General features: G+C 45.4%; 2 protein-coding genes across 3 annotated transcripts in view; one reads left to right on the top strand and one right to left on the bottom strand.

Moving 5' to 3' along the window:
- Nucleotides 1–400: 400 nt before the first annotated feature.
- LOC149852470 (immunoglobulin superfamily containing leucine-rich repeat protein-like) lies at nt 401–9,898 on the top strand. The gene is made up of 2 exons (XM_090029541.1): nt 401–742; nt 7,025–9,898. Exons 1-2 carry the CDS (start codon nt 658–660, stop codon nt 8,296–8,298), a joined length of 1,359 nt encoding a protein of 452 aa, XP_089885667.1. The 5' UTR covers nt 401–657; the 3' UTR covers nt 8,299–9,898.
- A 7,308-nt stretch (nt 9,899–17,206) lies between these two features.
- The window catches only part of STRA6 (signaling receptor and transporter of retinol STRA6), a 45,371-nt gene continuing 41,512 nt past the window's right edge, over nt 17,207–21,065 (bottom strand). For both annotated transcript variants that reach the window (XM_090029337.1, XM_090029339.1), the window contains exons 16-18: nt 20,438–20,601; nt 19,177–19,314; nt 17,207–18,528 (exon numbers count right to left, since the gene is read on the bottom strand). In XM_090029337.1, the coding sequence (XP_089885463.1) occupies nt 18,350–18,528; nt 19,177–19,314; nt 20,438–20,601 (481 nt within the window). In that variant the 3' untranslated portion in view covers nt 17,207–18,349. The remainder of the gene's footprint in view (nt 18,529–19,176; nt 19,315–20,437; nt 20,602–21,065) is intronic.

Here is a 21,065-nt window from a genome sequence, read left to right as displayed (position 1 = left end):
TTAACCAGTTCTACTTCATTAAGTGTTCCCTGAAAGTTTGTTTTTCCTTTACATCACAGAGCCCAGAGCATGAAACAGTGAGGCTTTAAGTGGGTTTGTTCAGTTAAAGGAAACAAATACAACGAAATGCTGTTTTCAGCTGAGAACCCCAGCTCAAGGGCTCATATTCCTGAATTGTAACAGCAAGGTCTTTTTGCCATTTACTGTAGCTTTAAGAGACTCAGAGCTGTATCACAGGAGAAGGAAGGGGAGGGGGCCCCCAACAATTTGGCATCTTTTTCCATTTAAGTTTCTGGTGTAATTTAAGAAAAGGCAGGTCCTGGCTGCTGAAAAATGAATTGTTAGTTATGTTTTCAGAATGGGCGTTCTGGGATGCTGTAATTCTATACTTCATAAGCTGCCAAGAAAAAAAAAACACAGTTGAGGACAAGCGGGGGGCATCATTCATCCAAGGGCTATTTCTTTTATGACTTCTTGCCCCATACACAAATAAAAAGCTGGGCAAGTTCAAAAATGGGTGCCAGGAATAATGGCATAGCTCTTGTAGGACCAATAGCCAGGAACTTTGCACGAGAACAGCGAAGCGTATTTATTTTGGCAACGGCCGAGTTGTGTGGGATTTTTTTTAAATGATTATTATTAACATTTTTGGAATGCATGAGTCTGACAGGACCCAGAGCAATGTTTACAGAGTTTGCCTCAAGTTTGTCCTCGAAGACAGAAGGGGAAGCAAGACTAAGAGGTAAAAAGCTCTGTCTTTTAAGCAACTGCAGATTTCCTATTTAAATAAGACTATTAGCATTTCATTTTCTTCTCCTAGACTATTGTTGCTGATGCCATAGGCTTTAAGATCTAACGCTAGCTGCAAACCAGGTTTGCCTCTTAAAACCCATTCCACTGGGAGACAGCGGGATCATTTTGAGTAGCAACAGTCTGGCCACTACATTCATAGCGGCCAGGGTACAGCTGAGAAACATTTGACCGGCTGCTATGTGAATCGAAGAAATCAATTCTTTGTGGTTTTAAAGGCTTGCCCTGCAGAATAGCGATGCTTTATTTATTGTAAACTTGAAGTAATGGCTGTTTGGATTAATAAATAAATAGTAAATCATGGTTATTCAAAGATGCGGGGGAGAGGAATGCGAGGTTGTGTTGGCTGAAGCTACGTGGAGGCCTGTATTGCTACCTGCAAACTCTCTGGGATGCTCCATAAGACAGCAAAGGAGGGGATTCAATGTATAGAGAGTTTGAAGAAAGGGTTTTTGGAACAATGGGCTGGAACGGGGCTGGAAACAAAGAATGCACAAGCAAAGACTGGAGATGCGAGTGCCAAGAATAATATCTCAACACATTCTTAACAACAGACGAGCAAAGCACAGGGCCTCAGCTGTAAGAAGGCAGGAGGAGGGGGGAGAAGGGACTGGAGAACTAGAAACAGATGAGAGAAAAAGAAAGTTTTAAAGCCAGCAGAGCCATATTTCAAAGACTGCTTCCAACACCCCTCACTGCCAGCCTGCTTTCTCTCTCCCCGGTGCACAGGAAACATCCACATAACCCAAGTGGACTATAAGCCACAACTGGGAATTTGAGCAAAAACAGGGCATAGACATCAATGACTGCCTGTTCTTACCCCTACTCTGAGAAATGAACAGGTTTCCAGCATTGGTTTAAGCCAAACTAGAACCAGATCAGCCAGCAGGCATGAGGGCATTGTTAACTAACACAACTGCCGATTCTAGCGTGAACACATGTACTGAAACGTGACTGACACTTGGTCTATGCTTGGAAGATTTGCAGGGACAGCTACATTAGCAAAACCCTCTTGGGAAGCAAAATAATCTCTATAAAAGCACCTTTATGCTGGTACTTGTAGCTATGGTAGGACTTTGATAGCATAGAAATGATGAAGAAAATCACACACACGTGCTGCATATAAGTTTGTCGTCTAAACTGGCTCCAAGAATCCAAAGGCAGATGTTACTGTTTGACTGATTCTGTAATCCTGACTTTAAGCCAAAGTCCATTGATGTGCCAAGTAATTTTGCCTCAGTAAAAATTGGAGGATGGCACCCTTTGCTGACCAGAAATTACAAAACTAATCTGGTGGTATGCTTCAACTGGCATGGAAAGCTATGTATGGGGGCGGGATACAGATTGAGAAGTTGGGAACAGCTATGAATAAATGTGTCTTTAAAATCACCTTAAAAAGGGAGGGGGGTAGGGGGGGAGCTGCTACTGTGAGTCTTGTGTCTGCCTGATCCTGCAGGACACAAGTGAGCTAAACCTCCTTAACTTCAACTATGAATGAAACAGGATTAAAATTGCAACAGTTCTGCTGCATTTGAACCAACAGAGAATCAGGAAGATCAGAGGTAGAACAAGCAGGTTTTGCATGCTGGGCGGCAGCAACAGTAGACCTCGCAATAGTGGCCAGGCCAGTAGCAGCATCCAGTGTTATCCTTTCACCTCCTCAAGAACTAAAAAACTGATGCCCTGGTCACCCAGCCCTAGTTACACAATTACTACAGATGTAACAGTTACCAGCACATGCAGTGATGAGGCATCAACAGAGTTGTTACATCTGCCTATTGGCCCTAATGATCAACCTTTTCACCCAGTGGGCTGGATGGGCAGTGTCCAGTCTGTGCTAGAGCTGGATCTGGCTGGATGTCCTGATCTGGCATCTGGAGGGGAGCACAGCAGGTCTCATATGGCTGCCCAAAGGAGGCTGGTGGCAGGCCAGCCCTGACCAGACACATGGGGCAAGGGGACTTGGTCTGGCCATAACTTGGTCTTTTTGGAGTGGGGGGGGAGGGGGGAAGGGTCACGAACAGCCCCAATCCAGCCATGCCAGGGGAGCGGGAGGGAGAGGCCTAGCCCCACAGCATGAAGGGGGCATGACCCATCCCCAAGCTGGTCATGCAGAGGGGGAAATAGCAGCCTCAGGGGAGGGCAAACTGGGCAACTGCCTGGGGCCCCACACTTTATAAAAATAAAAATTAATTACACTGAATATTTGTATTAGCAATATTGAATTAAGATACTTTCATTGCAGTTTCATGGATAAAGCAAAGTGAAATTGAAATAAAAAATGTCCAACTTGCTTATATAGGTGAGGATCCTACAAGAAAAGTTTGACATTTCAAAATGTTGCTATCCAAAAATCGGAATTAAAAAAAAAAACGCATGACTAAAGTCTGAAAAGACTTTATTTGGGGTTGACTGACTCATTTCCTTTCAATTAAAAATGGAATGTATTTTGCTTGGATCAGCACCCTTTTTAATGCAAAACAGAGGGAAAAAACCCCACTTGAGCAACCAGTTCTCTTACAGTGGGTTTTTTTTCCCTTTGTTCTCAATATGTTGAATGAGAACATTTTGAAAACTTCAAATCCCAATTTCTTTTTTAACAAGAAACAAATATCAGTTGAATCAATACAATTTCATACAACTTTATTTAATCAAAGCAGGACTTTCTAAACAACATGGTTTCCACAAAAATTCTCTCACTAGTTTTATTCCCTATAAACTCTCTTCTCTGGAGTGTGTGCACCCCAGAGCGTAGAGGGCAGGTGGGCACTAGTAAGGCAATGGGCATTATGTCCTGGCACAGAGTGGACTCAGTGAGAGGCAGGCCCCTAAGCATCAGGGGGCTGCTGTGGCAGGCAAACTCCTCCCCAGTAATCATTCATCCTAGTACCCATAGCCCAGTTGCTTGGGATGCAAGAACTGAGCAAAAGGCGTCGCACACCAGTTCACAATTCCCCACGGACCTGCATATTGCTCTGAGTAATGTCTGGTGCGATGTTGCGGCACTGCCTCACAGGAAGCATATGAGTTCATCACCAGCCCTTCCAAAATTGTGCTAACTATGTCATCGAGGGCAGTACACAATAAAGGACACAGATGCAGAAGCTTTGGATCGCACTCCAACAGGGACCAAGGAAAACAAACTAGTAAAAGGAACAGATAACTCCACTCTAGGCTGGGATTTAGGGGATGTGGATTCTAGGCCAATGGTTTTCAACCTGTGGCCTATGGATCCCTGGGAGTCCACAGACTATGTCTAAGGGATCTGTGAAAGAGGACTGCAATCAATCAATAGTATGTGAATACCCACATTTACGATTCAGAGGGTATCTCCCTTCAAGTTTTTTTTAGGGGTCTGCTAATGAAAAAAAGATAGAAACCACTGCTCTAGGCCATTCCTGGCTCTGCCACAAACTCCCAGTAAGCCCTGGGGGAAGTCATTCACTTCCTTTTCCTGGCTTCTTAAAAGCAAAAAATATCGGACTTCCTTCGACTGTCTTGTCTACTTAGTGTGTTGGCTCTTTGGGGCGATGCCCGATACTTCCTGTGCATCTGTACAGCCCCTAAAACAATAAGATCCTGATCTCAGCTGGGGCCTCTTAGTAGCATTACAGTAATGCAACACCAGAAGCTTGAATGGGAAATCCTGAACAGGATGGAGTCATCTCCCCCTGCCCCCCATGATCAGGAAAAAACAAAATTAATATTAAACACTATAACAGGGTAATAGAGCCAATCTTTCTGGCAAGCATGTCACAAATTAAGCCCCATGCCCACCACAAATGCCATTCCAATCTTCATCCCCTGCCCAATCTCTTGCTCTGCTTTCTGCTTGTAGCCCTATTTTCCCTGCCCAATCTGCTGCTCTGCTTTCTGCTCCTGGCCCTATGTGCTGCTGCACTGCCTGCCTGCTCCCTGATCTGTCCATGCCACAGATTAGCCACCTCTGCACCAGGCCATCCTTCCTACTCCAGGTGCTCACATTGGTCAGTGGAATCAGCTCACCTCCCTGCTTGTGAACGATCACAGTTGCAGCCTGTTCTCAGACTGGTTTGTTAGTAATGTGGAATTGCTGAATGAACCCTGGGAGCAGAAGCTACCTAGCACCCTAGAAGGTGCAACTTTCACTTTGAGAATCGAAGAGTACAAGGCTCTTATCTATCCACTAGACCAACAGAGGGCAACTTTTTTTTTTGGCAGGCACGCCACATATTAGCCCTGCAGCCTCCCCAAGTGCCCTCTGATCCCCTTCCTCTGCCCCATCTCCTGCTCTGTTTTGCGCTCCCTGCCCAGGCTGCTGCTCTGCTTTCTGCTCCCTACCCTATCTACCACTGTGCTGCCTCCCCCTCATCTGCCACACACCACTCAGAGGCTGCCCATGCCACTTGTGACACACGTGTTCACCTGTTGTAGAGTTTAAAGTAGCTGAGAAAGAGCCAGGCCTTGCTTCCAGCTACAGCACTGCAACACCAGCACAACTTCACTGAAATTAAAAACATTACTATAGATTGCCCCTAGATCAAGAATTTGGCCACAGGGACCTGGATAATATGATGCCACCAGATCATTTGAATCCTTTTATAGGGCTTTAAAGCTGTTTAATGGGTTTGTACCTATTGCACTCAGACAGAGGCTTCTGTAGCGTAAAGCCAGTGACTCACAACAGCATCATTGTCTGAAGATGATGCATTTTTTGTTTTGTTTTTGTCAAGACGCTGCTGCTTTTAATTTTGAAGAAGCAGTTCAACATAGTAAGATTTCCAGCCATGACAAAGATTTTGTTAATGCAATTGTACACTGTACATTAGCAGCTTCACTTCTGCACGTAAGGGCAGTCCAGGAAGCTGTGATAATGTGGCCCCCCTCTCCGAACAGATCAGAAAATCCACTGAGTACGATCCAACTCCGTAACATTAGTGTAAAACATTTCTGTCTTTGACAGATGCAGGCACAGATTGGAGCCAAGCACCTAACCTCTCTCTAGTGATCAAAACCACTGAGCCTTGTGTTTTCCCTCATCCTCTTAGTCTCCCAGTTTGGCAAATCAATCCTCTCTTTTGCAATGTCACTCTGCTCCCCTTCCCTGCTTTTGCAAACCACATGGTCATTGTGACATTACAACACTTACCATTTGCTTTATTTCCAACACAATCCTCAATTATACAGTGAGGGCAGAAGAGAGTGAGTAAACTTGGCAAGGGGGTAGGGAAGGGAATTCTGCCTCCCCTTCTGAAACTGGTAGAGGCAAATCCAGGCTGGTTTTTGGTTAATCAATGTTAACGATTAAGTAGCTCCCCAAAGGCCTTCCCCAGAGATCAGGACCCCATTGTGCTATATGCCATACACACACAGAGTAGCAATCCATTGTTCACCCCAACCAATTTACAATCTGAATAGATCACAAAGAATGAGAGCAAGGAAGTGTCACTGTTACTGTTACAGATAGGAACTGGGGGTCCAAAAGAAAAAATGACAACATTTTAGAAAACCAGACATATTTTCATCATCGCTAATCCCAAAATGAAACTGCCCAGCGCATGAAAAAAGAGAGAGATTTTGTAAATGTTTTCATTTTGAATCAGAACAAAAAGCCAAACTTCCAACATTTTCAGTGAAATTGTATTTTCACAAACATTTCATGAATGTACTGAAATGCAATACTTCAATTGTCTGGAATATTGCTTTAATTTTGATCTTGATCACTTAGAACATTTACATAAATGTAAGTAAATGTTGCAAGAAAAGCTGTGTTTCAAAATGTGTCCGAGAAGGCTGATATGGGATAATTTAAACCTACCGTCATCCCCCGCCTCTCCACCCCAAGCAGAAGATTTCTTTTAAAAATGTATGCGTTTAGGGTGAAGCAAATATTAGTTTAATTGAAAAAATTGTTTTCCATTGAACAAAAGTGATTCATCGGAAATGCCCTGACCAGCTGCAATTTTCTCTGTGCTAACAATATGTTATTCATACATCAAGACGTTGTTTAGATCAGGGAATATTTAATATCCTCTTCATCACATTTATAGTTTTAAAAAAATGCTGCAGTGCCATATGCATGATTTTATTGCCTGCTGCTCCCTGTTATAACTTGGCTAAAGAAAAACCCGAAGGGAAAATGCTGCTTCAGATCAGACTGGAGCAAAGCAGCAGGGATGCCTTGACAAAAATTATGCAAAATAACTAATAGCTTTCTCCATCTCTTTATGCACAGGAGAGGCGATGGGTCTTCTGCTCTGCCTATGCATTGCAGCTTTCTTTCGGATGAGCATCAGCTGCCCAGAGATCTGCACTTGTATAGAAAAAAAAAATGGGCGCCAGCTGGCAGAATGTGCTTACCGGGATCTCCAGGATGTGCCCCTGGGGCTGCCCCGCAGCGTGATAATCCTCACCCTCTCGGCCAACAGGCTCACCTCCCTGCGGAAGAGCTCCTTCATGGAGGTCACAGAGGTGCAGTCCCTTTGGCTGGGGTACAATCACATCAGCACCATTGAGCAAGGCACTTTCGCTATGCTGGCAGATTTGAAAAACATGGATCTTGGCCATAACCAGATCGTGGATTTCCCCTGGGAGGATCTGCGCAACGCGAGTGCCCTGCAGATCCTGAAGATGAACAACAATCACATGGCCACGTTGCCTTCAGAGGCCTTCCAGGCTCTGAAAGACTTGAGGTCTCTGTGGATCAATGACAACCAGTTCACCACCATTGCTGAAGGGACATTTGATGCCATGACTTCGCTATCACAGCTCCAGCTCCACAACAACCCACTCAACTGCTCCTGTAAAGTCTTCTGGCTGAGGAACTGGACTGAGAATACCTCTATTTCCCTTCCAGAGAGGGACTCCATCAGCTGTGCAGCCCCAGACAATCTCAGAGGCATTCCCCTGAGGAAAATCCGTGACCTGCAGTGTGTGCCTCCCTCCATGCAGCTGACCTACCAGTCCAACTTGGACAACACTGTGCTCTACGATGGGCTCACACTCACCTTGCACTGCAGCGTCACAGGTAGTCCCCAGCCAGAAATCAGCTGGAAAATTCAGCCTTCCAACCAACAAACAGAGAAAAATGGGCCCAATATGGAAAAAGATGGGAATGACCTCCCCAGTGGGCGCTCCAAGCAGAGTCAAGAGCACTTCCTGACCTTCAAGAACGGTACCCTGACCATCCCCAAGTTCAGCAAGCAAGACGAAGGTACTTACACCTGCCTGGCCACCAACGATGCTGGAACTCGTGAGGTCTCAGTCGATGTGGCTTTGGCCAGCTCAGAGAATCCAGCGGAAGACCTGCTTAGAAATCACCCCCAAGCCAGCCAGCACAGAGGCAAAAGCTGCTACCAAGAAGACCCAACTGATTTCTCAAAGGCTGGAGAAAAGCTTGTGATTATTTATCACAACCCTGCAGAGTCAAGGAGCAGTAACAGCGGGACTCCAATTCAGACCCGTCTCTGGGCTCACCTATTTTGTTTCATCTTTCTTCTTTATTGCTAGAAGAAACATCAAAGAGCCTCGCTCTAGTTCTGTCGCACTTCTGTCACCGTAGCGGATGCATCTACTGAGCTGCTGGGTGCTGTGGGAGGCATTGGTCAAGGACAGGTCCATCAACCAAATTCAGGTCTGACTTCCACACCTTCCTTTGGTGACATTCAGAGGTGGGTATTTGGTTCAGCCTATTGGGTTAAAATAGCCATATGCCAATTTAGGTTCAGGTCCTAAGTTTACCTGCCAGTTCCAGAGCACTCAAATCATCTCTGGTACTAACATGCTGGTTAAGAAATCATGGCAGCATTTGTGAAACAAGCATAACCCATCTTTATACACATCCATTTTAGAATTCAGCAGATGCTCGGCACTGCAGGACATCTCAGACAGGTCTACAGGATGGTTCAGGTAAACCAAGAACTCCATTTTTCCATTAAGGAGCTGGGGTGAAATCCTAGCTCTGTAGAAGTCAGTAGCAAAACAGCCATTGGTTTCACAGTCAGTTCTTAACCCTAAGTCCAAGTGGCAATTAAAGATGGTCAGACAGCCAATTAGCCAATTGGGTGTTTCCTTTCATCATGCCAGATGCATATCAATCAGTAGGAGCATAAGGAGTCATCTATGACTAGAGAGTACCATTTACTTTTTAGTGTTCATAGACCTACTCAGGAGGAAGGGGCCTCCGAGACCTCCATCATAGGAGGCTTATGATCTACAAGAGAAGGGAAAGATAGAACTGACCTTGCCCACCTTGCAAGCTTCGTCAGCAGATCCCTTCTCCACTGTCCTGCCCCCCTCCTCCACTGCTGCCCTATATGCCTAAACAGGCCAGTTCTCATGGGTATTTATTGCAAAAGAGTTTTGTTGCATTTCTAGTGAGTCCACTTAGATGACATGAGACAGATACATGGATGGAGCTGTTTTGTATGTGGTACTGAGTACAAACATGTTTGAGCTGGAGCAGAGGCCATGAGCTTCCAGCACAGAGTTTTACACCAAATTGATCATAATTCTTGGCTGGGAGCTGGGGATCTTTTTCATAGTGCTGTTTCCTCAGGAGCAGGCAAAGGGGCTCAATCCTATCAGAGTCTGGGTGTCCTCAGCTCTTCTCCCCTTGTTCACCCACCAATCCATGCCCAATGCTCATCTCTGAATGGGTGCTAAGCATATGGGCCCTGAAGACCCTACAGGAAAAGAAGCAGGACGAGAAAGTGAAAGAAAAGACAACATGCAAGAGAAAGTCTCCAAATGAATTGTACTCCTACTCATTCTAACAGGATTTAGCACACGGTACGGGGGAGACCAGATACACTTTATCGCACACCGACCCAGGAAGCCATAGACAGTTCATTCTCCATATCTCCCACTATCTGAAGGAAGTTATGGAAGCTCCAGATGTTCTACAAAGGCAAATTAGGGCATTCTCCATCTCCCTCATTGTACAGGTGTTTCTCAGATGCTTAAAGCTCTCTTTCCCCGTTTTCTTGCTAGTACCCTCCACCCCCTCCAAAGAGCTATAGCAATATCCTGGTATCCACATTACATTGTCCTTTTCAGAATTATACAGCCGAAAAGGTACCAATTGAAATAAATGATTCTACACAACAAACCTTCCCTCGAGCAGTTATTTATGGGGTAAGAGAACTACATCTCCAAGGAGACTGCAGAACACAATGCCAGCCCCTTGTTGGGGGAATATTCGAGTGGGATCCACATCCGCTGAGCTCCCCTGTAGTAAAGCCCTGGTTGTAACATATCAGAATGGCAATACAAGGTTCTCAGCGTTTTGTTTCAAGGCAAGACAAAAGTCCTCGCTGTTTTGTTTTGAGGGTATTTCGACGGCCTTTGTTTCACTCTGATTTTGCTGTTTTGACCTCAAAAGTGGTTGAAACGGCATCAAAACAAAATGGCCAGTGAACTGTTCTCATTTCTGGGAGCTCTGGTAGGAGGCTGCCTGCGCAGGTAGACAATGCTACATGACTGGTCATTACTGATGTAGGCATTTTAGAGGAGCAGGCCAGGTGCTTGTGACCCAGTCTCACCCCAGGGTGCAACTGCCCTCCAGTAAAGGAGGTGGAAAGGGAAAGAAGGGTGAGGGAGGTGGCTGACAGTATATCAGAAAATAGAATTCCCTTCCATGCCCTGACAAAAGCATTTGCTCCAAATTAGCAAAGAGCTCAACACTGCAAAACCAACAGCAGAACAAAAAATTCAAGAACACACTTACTCTGGAGACAGTTGAAAGGTTCTGCCAGTGAATTCAAAACCTCTTGTATAATGGTAGGTGAGGCAAAAGAGAAATAGAAACCAGAACAACTTAAAAGTCAGTTCAAAACTGTAAACACCCCTCCCCCCCAAACTTGACTGAAAATATATCGAAATCTTTTATCAAATGAAAAAATAGTGTCAAAATGCATCCAATTTGCAAAGGCAACCCACATTTTTCAAGCAAACCAACATTTTCTGATTTCAAAGTTTCAAACAAAAGTTTTTGTTGGACCTCACTAGAAACTTGGGGTTGGGGGGAAAATAGTTGAAATTCAGATTGATCGCACAACTTCAGGAGCTCCCTCCAAGCTAAAAAATTTGCAAGGTTAATTAAGAGATGCATGCAGGCATAGAGGCAGTCAGAGACAGCCAAGGAGAAAAGTCTTCCACATACAAGTTTAAGTTGGGCCCCAAGACCCCCCATTTTTCCAACCAAGATACAATACTTTGCACTGCGGGCACTTCATAAGTTACACGTAGGGACTGGCTGTAGAGTTTTGGTTACCAGCCATCTCATACCAAGCTGCATGGTATGTGGTCAGCCCCACTGAAGAACTGCTGTAGGAGAAGATGGTTGCGTTTGTTCTACTACAGGAAGAGGATTATTACAGTTTCTTAAAAACAAATTTCCATTCCTACGTGGGCTGCCTCTTCAATCCAGATCTAGAGCTACTCTCTCCCAACTATTTACCTAAAACAAGGCTGTAAAAAAGGAGACTAAACACAAAGAGAGACCATCAGCTCTGGGTCCCCATTGAAAAGGCACAGGTAGGGGTACAATAGAACAGGCAAAAATAGAGCTTGTCTTTAGAAAGACATATTAAATAATCCCTACACTGATGCAATAGCCCACATACAAACATTTAAGTTTGGCAACTTTAACCAAAAATGCACTAGCAAAATGTCTTTAGTTTCCAAAAAGGTAAAATGCTCTGTATTTGCCAGGTTTTCCTGTTTAAATCACAGCTTTCCTGCTGCAGGTCATAGGTGATGCATCAGGAGGGACAGGGAGCACATGCACCCCCTAGATTTCTACACCAACAGCAGGGCACAGAGCATGGGGCTGCAGCCTGGCCAGAGCCAGGGAGTGGTAGCAGTGGGGGTGGCAGTGGCAGTGGCAGAGCGATTTCTGTGCCAGCTCTGGGGCATAGGGCTGCAGGTTGGCTGGACCCAACTCCTGGAAGCAGGGGTGGTAGTGACAGCACAGAGTTGCACCCTTTTCCCCATCAGCACTTGTGTCATCTATTGTCACAGGCGAACTGGGTGCTGTAAGTATATCAGTTTGGTCACAGGCCAACTGGGCACTGCAAATATATCAGCCACTGGGCCATTCAGTTCAGGATTGAGGAGGTGAAGTTGGGAGTGAAGCAGAGACAAATTTTACTTACAACAGTAAAGGTAAATTTTACTTATAGCAGCAAAAATATACGTTAGCAGCAAAATATGGTTTATACATAACAGTTAACAAAGATTATTCTAATAAACAGACAATACAACAATAGGAGTTAAGAGTTGGCAGTGATAATAACAACAGGCAAATTGGCAAAGAGTTCCCACTTGGTTGGCAACTTATCGACAGTCTCTCAATACCAGGTACAGCCAAGTTGTCCCAGTGAAGTCAGGCGTCCCCGGTCAATGCTGTCAGAGGGAGCACCAGGGAAGTTCCCTGGTCAGGATCTGATCCTCACTCACACCAGGAGTCTGGAGTCCAGGCTAAGAACAGCAATGACCGTTCTGTTCCATCCTTCCTACTGGTCACCTGACGTGCGTGGTTTTTTTTCCATACCTTATCTTATGCTAATCTGCTGGTTTTAGAGCCATTTGCAATCTTACTTTACAGTTGTTACTCTGTGGAATTGAAAGGTGTTAAAAATTATCATAAGAGGTTACTGCCTAAACTTGAGCTTATTCAATAAGCAAATCACACCACATCACTTCGAGGTTTAAGATTAGCATTTACTCCACCTAAGTCCAATTCACCTGGTTACTTCCTCTTTGGAATTTTTTGGAGTGTGTTAATTATACCTTGTGGTCAGGTTTGTCATTTTGACTGACCTTTAAAGCAAGAACCATTAGGTCAGCTGAAGTTTGCAGTTCTGTTTTCTAGTTCCACTTCTTGGGGCCCATGTTAGTCTTATGATTGGTACAGACAGTTAAATTTTAACATCGTGGTTATACTTCTGACAGACTGGGTACATTTTGCGGGTTACAATCTTGCAAGCTTTTCCTTGGCTACTATTAACCATTATACTAATTGTACAGGTGCCTCCAAGAAGCAGATATTAGTTGCAATAATTTGTTCATTAACCCCTCTGGTTCTGGCCATCACAATCTATGCTTCCAGTTACTAGCAATATTAATCCATCTCATTCATAAACATGGAGCCCCATTACATGCAGAGCTACACCAGATACTTCCATGTTTTGTTTGATTGTTCCCATTACTGTTCCCAAGGTCCCATGACGGGACCTTGAAAGTGTCCTGGACTTTCACCAGATAGCAAAGCATGGCCCAATGAAGATAATAGACCAAATTCTGATCAGGGGACATGTAAATGCACAGCCAGTAAAAGTGGCTTGAACCAAGTTGCACTCAGTTTCAGTTTGGCCCAATGTCTCAAAAATATTACTAATGCCCATGAATACAGAAACCCAAGGAGATTCATGGTACAAAGTCATTGCGAGACCAGGCAACAATAGAAATCCCCCATAGAGCAAAGCCTCAAGTCCGTTGAAGATAATGGAAGTCTTGCCACTAATGTTAAGCAGGGCCATGATTTTCTCTGACCCATGCCCAGTGTTTCCACAATATAAAGAGGTGTCCTGGCTTGGTGGATCTAGGATAGACTACAAAACAGAAGTAGACAGTGTTCCATGAAACTCCACCTTGGCTTAAATGCCAATCCTATTAAAGAACCTCATGAGTAATGGAAAGCCTCTTGAAAGCTTCTATGGTTTCTTAGGGGTTTTATGAATGGGGACATCCAATGAATCACACAAGTGATTGCCACTGGAGGGAAAAACCTCAGCGCCCTGCAGTTTCAGATGTTCAGCAAGCCATTTCATACTGGGGGCAGGGAGGGGAGCCCTCTCTCTAAATAAAGGTTATTTATTGCCTGTCCAGCTACTGCCCTCATAGGCTGGTGGAAGAAGCCTGAATTCATGAAGGTCTTGCATGATACAAGCAGGCAACTTTATACATGAGACTCGCAGTAGAAGTATCAAGAACTGACAATGGCTCGCCCATCCTCCTGGTCTGAATGTGCAAAACCCTTCAGAGCCAGGGAACATGCTTCTTTCTCCTCCACAGAGATTGCAGGAGTTCTTCCCCATGACTGTCAGGCACCTTTTTCATTCACACATGAAGTCCCTGGTGCCAGAGTTGCCATGGAATCATATTGCTTTAAAAAATTGGCAGAAAGCTATTGAAACCAAATGCTGATATATCATTGCATATATAAATCAATTTGTGCAATACAGTGGCAAAAGTGCCAACTAAAGCAGTGTGTGTAAAAATGTTATTCACTTAATTATCTCCATTAATCTGGAGGATTAATTAAATAGCAATAGCACTTTGGGGTCCTGACCATACATTAGGCCCCCATGGCAGTAGATCCCATACAAACATGAAAGGACTATCCGGTGCCCACATCAAATTACAACATTTAAGAGATCATCAGAAAACTCCTCTCCTCCATACTGTTAGTGTCTTTGTTGTGGAGATGTTTCACACCAACCTAACCACGTAAGGAACATCATCTCACTCCTAAATGCTATCCTACACATCCCAGATATCTGGCCCATTCTTCTCCACCTGCCAAAGCCCAGATGTGGTGCACAGACCCAGAGAGAGGTCCATGACAATAATTCACACAGCTAAAAATTAAGGCTCTAAAAGACCCCTGTCAAGTGCACGGGACTCTTGTCTATGACCTCAGTGCAATGCTGTTGTTTTGTTTTTTTAAAATTGCATATGGAATCAATTTTCAACAATAAAAGCAAAGGGATCTGAAATAGGTGGCAGACACAGGATGCTTTAAAGGAGGGACATTTAAATAGGTCACCTATTAGTGTTAATATTCCTGGAGAATATTAGCCAGATACCACAGTACATACTCCCACTCTTCTCTGGTCTGGACCACAGAGGAACGGAGACACCCGAAGACAGAGAACAGCAATTAAAGAGTTAATTTGCATAGTATTGCAAGTGCCTAGTTGCTGCCCAGGTAGAGATTACTTTATGGAAGACTCAAAATATAGAATTCCCATGCAGAGGTCAGTCACTGGTTATAACACCAATAGTAATCCAACTCCATACTTCTCTATGAAATATGAACTTTAATTTCTACCCAAGAGAATTTTACAATCTTTTCTCCAATGCCTGATAAAGGGTGTTCGTGCCCAAAAGCTTGCAATTAAAGAACATTTTTTTGCACAAATTTTGGTGGTCTAATAAAAGATATCATCTCTACTACAAGTCCCAATTGCCTTTTCCTCTAGACCAGTACGGCTACAACCTGGATACCATACTTCTCTGGCATTCTCCCTTATAAAGGAAGCCTGCAGCCTCTTTACAAAAGGAAAGGCAGATCTTGTTGCATGAGTGATGGCAAGGTAAAGTGAATCCCAAGAGATCATCCAGCAAATGAGAGCTAGAGCCAGAAGCAAATTGTCCCTGCCTCTTTGCTCTCACCATGAGAGCACATTATTTTTTATGGTGTTCTCTGGAGACTAAGTCAACACCATCCCCCCCACCCCAAATTCTCCTCCAGCTTATAAGCAGTAGCAGGTTGAAGAGTCAAGGGACAAAAACCCAACTCCATCTCAGAGTTACATTGGTTTGGCATGGACAGACCTACCACTCCTAGATCACTGTGGGTCCACAGCATAGCATTTCACAACAGATCGGGGTGAGGGGGAAAGAAAAGGTTGATGTTATGGCCAGCACCTGAGCTGGAAGACACCTGGTCCTAGCAGAATGAGATGGCGGGCAACCTGCAAACCCAACCCGATTAATCTCTTAGATGAAAGAACCGGGGGATGAAGGTTCACACCACAGCCTTCACTGCCTAATGTGGCTGAAGGCACGTCCTCACTTCTCCACAGAGGACGAGACCTTAGTCAGGGTCTCCAGACTATAGATGTTCACCAGCTTATTTTCTAACAGAAAAAAAGGGCACAATGAAGGCTTGTAATTGGAAACTGATGCTGGAAAAACTGAAACCAGAAATTAGGAGCCAAGCTTTAACAGAAAGAGTAATTAACCATTGCAACTGCTTACCAAGGGATGGGGGCTATTTTGAGCTAGGCTGAAAAGGTGCCAATGGTTGAACCATCTCTCTCTGGTTCTCAGAAGTTACAGGCTTAAAGCAGGAGACACTACAGAAAGGTTTCTGCGGGTGACCATAGTATCCCAGCTGGCTGTAAAAAAAAAAAAATAATAATAATAATAATCAGAAGAGCTCCAATTGGAAAATGGGCTTTTAACTCTGATTTGTATGGGAAGGCTTCAGCAATAACAGAGTATCTGGGCTCTGAGCTAGCCTTACAGCACTTCATGGGAGCTGTAGCTGGGATGCCTCCTGCTCCCCTTGCCTGGGTGTTGGGCTTCCTGGAGAGAGACTTCCTTTCCCATGATACATAATCATCCCTCCTAGTAAAGGGAAGCGATACATCATTACAAGGCATTATGGGACATAAAGTTTTTAGTAGGGAACCTAGCATATTGGGCTTCTGATGCTCCCATTGTCCTCAAACTACAGTTTCCATGAAACGCTTCGTGGGTGCCTCGAACTGTGAACATGTCTGTTTGAAGGCATTCATCTTTGGAGAGTGGATTATTTTTTCCCCCAGCACAAAACCCATTTTTCAGATGGGAAAGCAATTCTGATGAGAACACCCTTCCCCCCCCCCCCCCCCCCATGAAGAGCTATACTATAAAGCAGAATTGGGCAAAACGTGGTCTGTGGGCTGAACGCAGCCTGCCAGGGCATTTTGTCCGGCCTGCGGGGCCCCTAAAAATATTAGAAATTTAATATTTATCTGCCCCTGGCTGCCTGTCATGCAGCTCTCGATGGCTTGCGAAAACTCAGTAAGCAGCCCTCTGCCCAAAATAATTGCCCGCCTCTGGTATAAAGGTTTGCAGCCTTTGAGGTTTTAGGACCGATAGGTTAAGTCCTGCCAGCCCCGAGTGTTGGGAACACACCACAGTTGTACACTTTCAGCCAGGCCAAAGGGAGCCATAGTCAGGGGTGGCCAACCTGCAGCACACCTGCCACAAGTGGCATAGGCAGCCCACCTATGTGGCATACAGCAGATTCAGGAGGGAGCAGGGAAAAGAGCAGCAGATAGGACAGAGCAGAGCAGGCAGGAAGCACAGCAGATCTGGTTGGGGAAGGGGGCTGGGGTGGCACTTAAGGAAGACGTGGGGCTTAGCTCGTGACTCGCCTACCAAAAAGAGGTTGCCTCCCACTGCTGTAGAGCAAATATACCCCTGGATGGCTAGTAGCAACTATGAGGAGCTGCCTACACAGAAGGGCTCTTCCCCTTCTTCTCTACACCCAATGCAGTCTCCTCCATTACCCCCATGTAGCCACCTCAGCTGTTGTAAGAATGTACAAAGATCAAAAAACAGACCAGGCACTCTCAAGACAGTAGGAATGAGACATATTTATTATGTCCACCTCAACATGTAAATGAATTTCAACTCTCCGTACTCTACAAATTCTAGCTCAGCTCACTCGCTTGCCCATGTCCCACCAGACAGATCAAAAATAAACAAAAAGAACCGCTGGCTTTACTTTTTTTTTTAAAGCATGGGGTGAGAAAGGCCTCCAGTTTATCCAGACAACCAGAGGCAACAATGCAAATAGGACATGAGAAAAAAAAAGAAAGATGTGAAGACTGTAGAGTATCTATATAATGCAGCATCCTGTTGGAGGCGGAGGGGAGGGAATAACTTTAAAGCTTGTACAAATCTGTAAAACCTTAGATCTGTGTGTAAGACCCAGTGTGCCTGGGAAAAAGTAAAATCCACAGAAAAAAGGATATGAAAAAACCCAACATTAAAAAAGTATATATATATATATTTTTAGTTAATTTTAAGAGGCTCCACATCCTTTTCTTCCTATCATTCAGGAAAGTCTTCCTGAGCATCTCCTTAGCACTGGGCTTTTCAAACTAGTGGAATAGTTTTTCTTCTAATGGAGACAGACTCCAAGCCAGCCAGGGAAAAAAAATGCTGCTAGAGAATGTGTTGTAATGGATTTGGATTAAAAACTTCAAAAGCAGAAACTGGTTGAGGAAGAAAAGGGAGTGGAGCTTTTTAAATAGGGCCAAGGTCCACTGTACTAGCTAGCAGGACACCCTTGGCCAATGCCCCTCAGCCCTGTAGCCCCTCTTCCCAGTAACAGAGATACAACAGTGCCCACAAGACTGGAGTCAGGATAAAAAGGCTGAGGCCCAGCACACTCACTCCTCTCAACCCCAAAAGGGCTCTAAGCCTCTTCCCATGTATATTGTGAGGGGCAAATATTCAGACTGGCTTTAAAAACCTGAAGGTAACTTGTCCACATCAGCTCCATGTGGCCCTTTGGCAAAAACTTCTCATTTCAGAGGAAGCCAAGTGGTTGTAGTTCAGTCTTAGTCTACAACTAAAGAGATCTGAGGTCACTGCTGCAGAGGAGTGAGTCACACGAAGATAGGAGGAGAGAAGGCAGAAAGTGAAGACTGAAGGCTAAGGTTCCTTCTCAGAGGAAAAAAGTCCAAATACGAGGGGTGGCTCGCTCTGCAATTCAGAGCTTCATAGGGCTCATCTTGGTCCCGTTGGCGGTGGGATCAGAAAGAACAGCCTTTCGGCAAGCTGACAGCGATGGGTTGTTGAGGAGGGTGTAAGTCAGCCACCATCGGGCTCGGGTCTGCTTGGATTGGGACTGCCTTGGCATCACCTTCTTGGTATGTATCAGCTGGATCCCTGCAGAGAAGGAGCACAAAAACCATCAATCAGCTCCCTCCTCCCATGCGTCTCTGGGAGTGGAGGGGTACTCTTCTCCTACAGCTTTGGGCCTGGAGGGGGGAAAAGCAATGCTCCCGACACCACATTGGGAGAGGACAGGAGGAATCTGTAGTCTGGCAGGGCAGAACCAGGAAAGACTCAGCAGTTATCCTCCCCAGGCTTGGCAGGTACTTCATGCCAGGGAGGCAAAGAGCAAGAGCTCAGTATGGTGCAGAAAGTATACGTATACACCCTGGTGGGAGTTGCTACTGCCCACAGCCTATTGACTTCTCCATGCTCCCTTTGCTCACCACACCGACAGCTTCTTTGGTGAGAGAATGGGACCAGCCCCGGCCCCCCATGGAGGACAGGCAAAGCATGAACCTGGTAGTGACGGGAGGGGAAGGGGGGGGGGAAACATGAAAGGACAAGCCCATGAATAAGAGATGGGAAGATTTCCCCACCTGGCTTCTTGCAATGCCAGCATGCACGAGGGAGACAGACTAGCAAACATACTCCAAGGCTGTTGCTCCCTCCCACTCCCATCACAAGGAAATTGCACTTCCCTCAGCTGGCTAGCTGTTTCTTAGCATTCAGGCAATAGCTGGGGGAGGGTGAAGATCTCACCTTCTTCCACATCAGTTGGTTCAATTCTAGTCTGCCCTTTGGGGCTGCGTAATTGGAGGAGTAGGAAGCAAAAGGCTTTCATCACCGGGTGCGATTGGCTGACCTCAATTTTCAAGTAATGACAGTAAGTGCGGTAGCCTAGAGGGAAACACAGTCCTCACATAAGAGCACGCAGAGGAGCTCATGCATACACGTGTGTGCATGCTCACACATACACACACAGCCATACACACACAGCATGGAGTGCTCAGTTTTCGGTTTTTCTTTTGTAGGAGGGGAGAAAAATTAAATTGCTGGGGGAGGTGGGAGGTCACAGAGACCTAATTCAGTCATAGCTACCAGTCTGGATTTACAGTGGTAGCTACTCTATCAGAGCTAGTAGGGCCTTTTTGGATTCACACAGTGGGATCAGAAAATAGCAACATGAGCTTCATACCCTGATCCCCAGCAGGAAAAAGGAAGCAGAGGATTAAGACTTGTTCTCAGCACATCTAATACACATTGAAGGTAGAAACATACCACGACACAGAATGGAGCATGCAGAGATTGGGACCAAAAGGGCACCCACCCATGCACACACATTCAGTCCAGTATGTAGCAAGTGCCAATCGCTGAGAGGACCAGGATCATTACCTCCCTGCTACCCTCTCATACAGGGAACATTCCCTGGACAGGCTCAACTGCAGCAAGCTGAAAACCCTGTCCCTTTCCACAATGGTACTCTGATTTTGCCACTGTACACCAGACAGGGTGAAGAATTCATGCCAAGATAACAGCATCCAAGTGCTACTTAGCCTCACTAAAAAGGGAGAGGGGAACCCATAAGGTTCAAAGAGATTAATATCTTCAATAGTAGATAGTTTTGCAGTTGTACCTGGGAACTCAAACTATACCCGGCTGTACCCCAGGCGCAGCTCCCATGAGACAGCACCCCCACCCCTACTTTTTAGAAAATGGCCAACTGGCCACCGGGTTACTTCATTTCCATATTCTCCATCCTATACCTATTCCCCCGAGATGCACGGGGTCATCAGATTAGCTTTAGGTGTTTACATTCTGTGCATGATCCAAGAGGCCACCTTGTGACTAGCCAAATTAGCCCCATGAGCCACAATCCCTGTGGGTACCCACTGGCTTTGCAGAACTGGGGTTAGGAGGAGCTCCTCCCATGGAAGGCAATGGAGAGCTGTGGAGGGAGCACTGTGCCTTGGTTCCTCAGTGGTGACTGCCTGGTTCAGGGACGTCAACTTGTCCCCCTTACCAGGATCAAAGACCTCGATGGCCCGGTTCAGTAGGCTGATGTCCAGCTGGCAGAAGTGGATGGCGTTGTAAAGCACTGAAATGACCATTCTCCAAATTCCAGCCATGATTCCTGCCAGGACATTGATTGGGAAGAGCAGGTAGGTCAAGATGTAGAGGGCTCGCCTGGGGACATAAGGCACAGGGGGAAATGAGTTATTTAGATTGGATATCAGGAATATATTCTTTATAGTGAGGGTTGCCAAAATATGGAATGGGCTTCCAAGGGAGGTGGTGCTTTCCTCTACCTTAAAAGGTGTTCAAGAAGAGGTTAGAGAGGCACCTAGCTGGGGTTATTTAACCCCAGCGCTCTTTCCTACCTAGAGCAGGGGGTTGGACTCGATCTACAAGGTCCCTTCTGACCCTAGAAATCTATTAAATCTATGGGGCTCCTGCAGCCAAGGGACCCAACCCAATCCAGCATCATGCCACCTGATCCAGAGAGTGATACCAAGTGTTAGTCCATGACAGGAGCCACCTGCTCTTCTTCAACATTTCAGGCAGCCAGATATTTTGACCAGTGACCGACTGTTGCGTAAGACAGTACAGAAGGGATTTCTTCCAGTTACTTTTGTAGTAAGGCTAATCTG

This window comes from Crocodylus siamensis, chromosome 15 (assembly GCF_052110815.1).
Source record: "Crocodylus siamensis isolate JL-2025a chromosome 15, ASM5211081v1, whole genome shotgun sequence".
Lineage (NCBI taxonomy): Eukaryota > Metazoa > Chordata > Crocodylia > Crocodylidae > Crocodylus > Crocodylus siamensis.
This window is presented reverse-complemented; position numbering and strand designations above follow the sequence as displayed.